The sequence below is a fragment of the Gavialis gangeticus genome, unplaced genomic scaffold (genome assembly GCF_001723915.1).
Source record: "Gavialis gangeticus isolate Ggan-Ray unplaced genomic scaffold, GavGan_comp1, whole genome shotgun sequence".
In the NCBI taxonomy this organism is placed as follows: Eukaryota; Metazoa; Chordata; order Crocodylia; family Gavialidae; genus Gavialis; species Gavialis gangeticus.
Genome location: NW_017729032.1, coordinates 1,434,669 through 1,435,400, shown reverse-complemented (window position 1 = coordinate 1,435,400; position 732 = coordinate 1,434,669). Strand labels below are relative to the sequence as shown.

At 67.1% G+C, this 732-nt stretch overlaps 1 protein-coding gene across 1 annotated transcript in view; it reads left to right on the top strand.

Annotated features, from left to right (window-relative positions):
• Positions 1 to 732, top strand: part of TRIM3 (tripartite motif containing 3) — a 23,025-nt gene that overhangs the window by 1,309 nt on the left and 20,984 nt on the right. Inside the window, exon 2 of the mRNA XM_019523756.1 lies at positions 200 to 372. Within this exon, the coding sequence (XP_019379301.1) occupies positions 200 to 372 (173 nt within the window). The remainder of the gene's footprint in view (positions 1 to 199; positions 373 to 732) is intronic.

Genomic DNA, 732 nt, shown 5'->3' with positions numbered 1-732 from the left:
GCCATAGCCCCAAGGCGCTGCCCCGCCTGCCAGAGGTGACCCCCGACCCCTGACCCCGACCGCTGCCATAGCCCCAAGGCGCTGCCCCGCCTGCCAGAGGTGACCCCCGACCCCTGACCCCGACCGCTGCCATAGCCCCAAGGCGCTGCCCCGCCTGCCAGAGGTGACCCCCGACCCCTGACCCCGACCGCTGCCATAGCCCCAAGGCGCTGCCCCGCCTGCCAGAGGTGACCCCCGACCCCTGACCCCGACCGCTGCCATAGCCCCAAGGCGCTGCCCCGCCTGCACACCTGTGAGAGGTGAGCCTGGCTCTGACTCCAACCAGTACCGCAGCCCCAATATGCTGCCTTGCCTGCACACCTTCTGCGATAGGTGAGCACGACCTTGACCCCTGCCCCAACGGTGCTACCCTGCCCGCGCACCTGTGAGAGGTGAGCCTGACCCCCAACCTCTGGCTCCAACTGGTACCGCCGCCCCAGGGTGTTGCCCTGCCTGCATCACTTCTGTAAGAGGTGAGCCCAACCCTGACTGGCACCATAGCCCCGAGGTGCTGCCGTGCTTGCACACCTGCGAGAAGTGAACCCGGCCCCTGACCCCAATGTACCATAGTGCCAAGGTGCTGCTTCGGCCTGCGCACCTGCAAGAGGTGAGCCTGCCCCTGACCACTACCATAGATCGCCTCACAGTGGCGCTCTACTTGCACGCTTGTCGGAAGCGAGCATGATCCTTGAC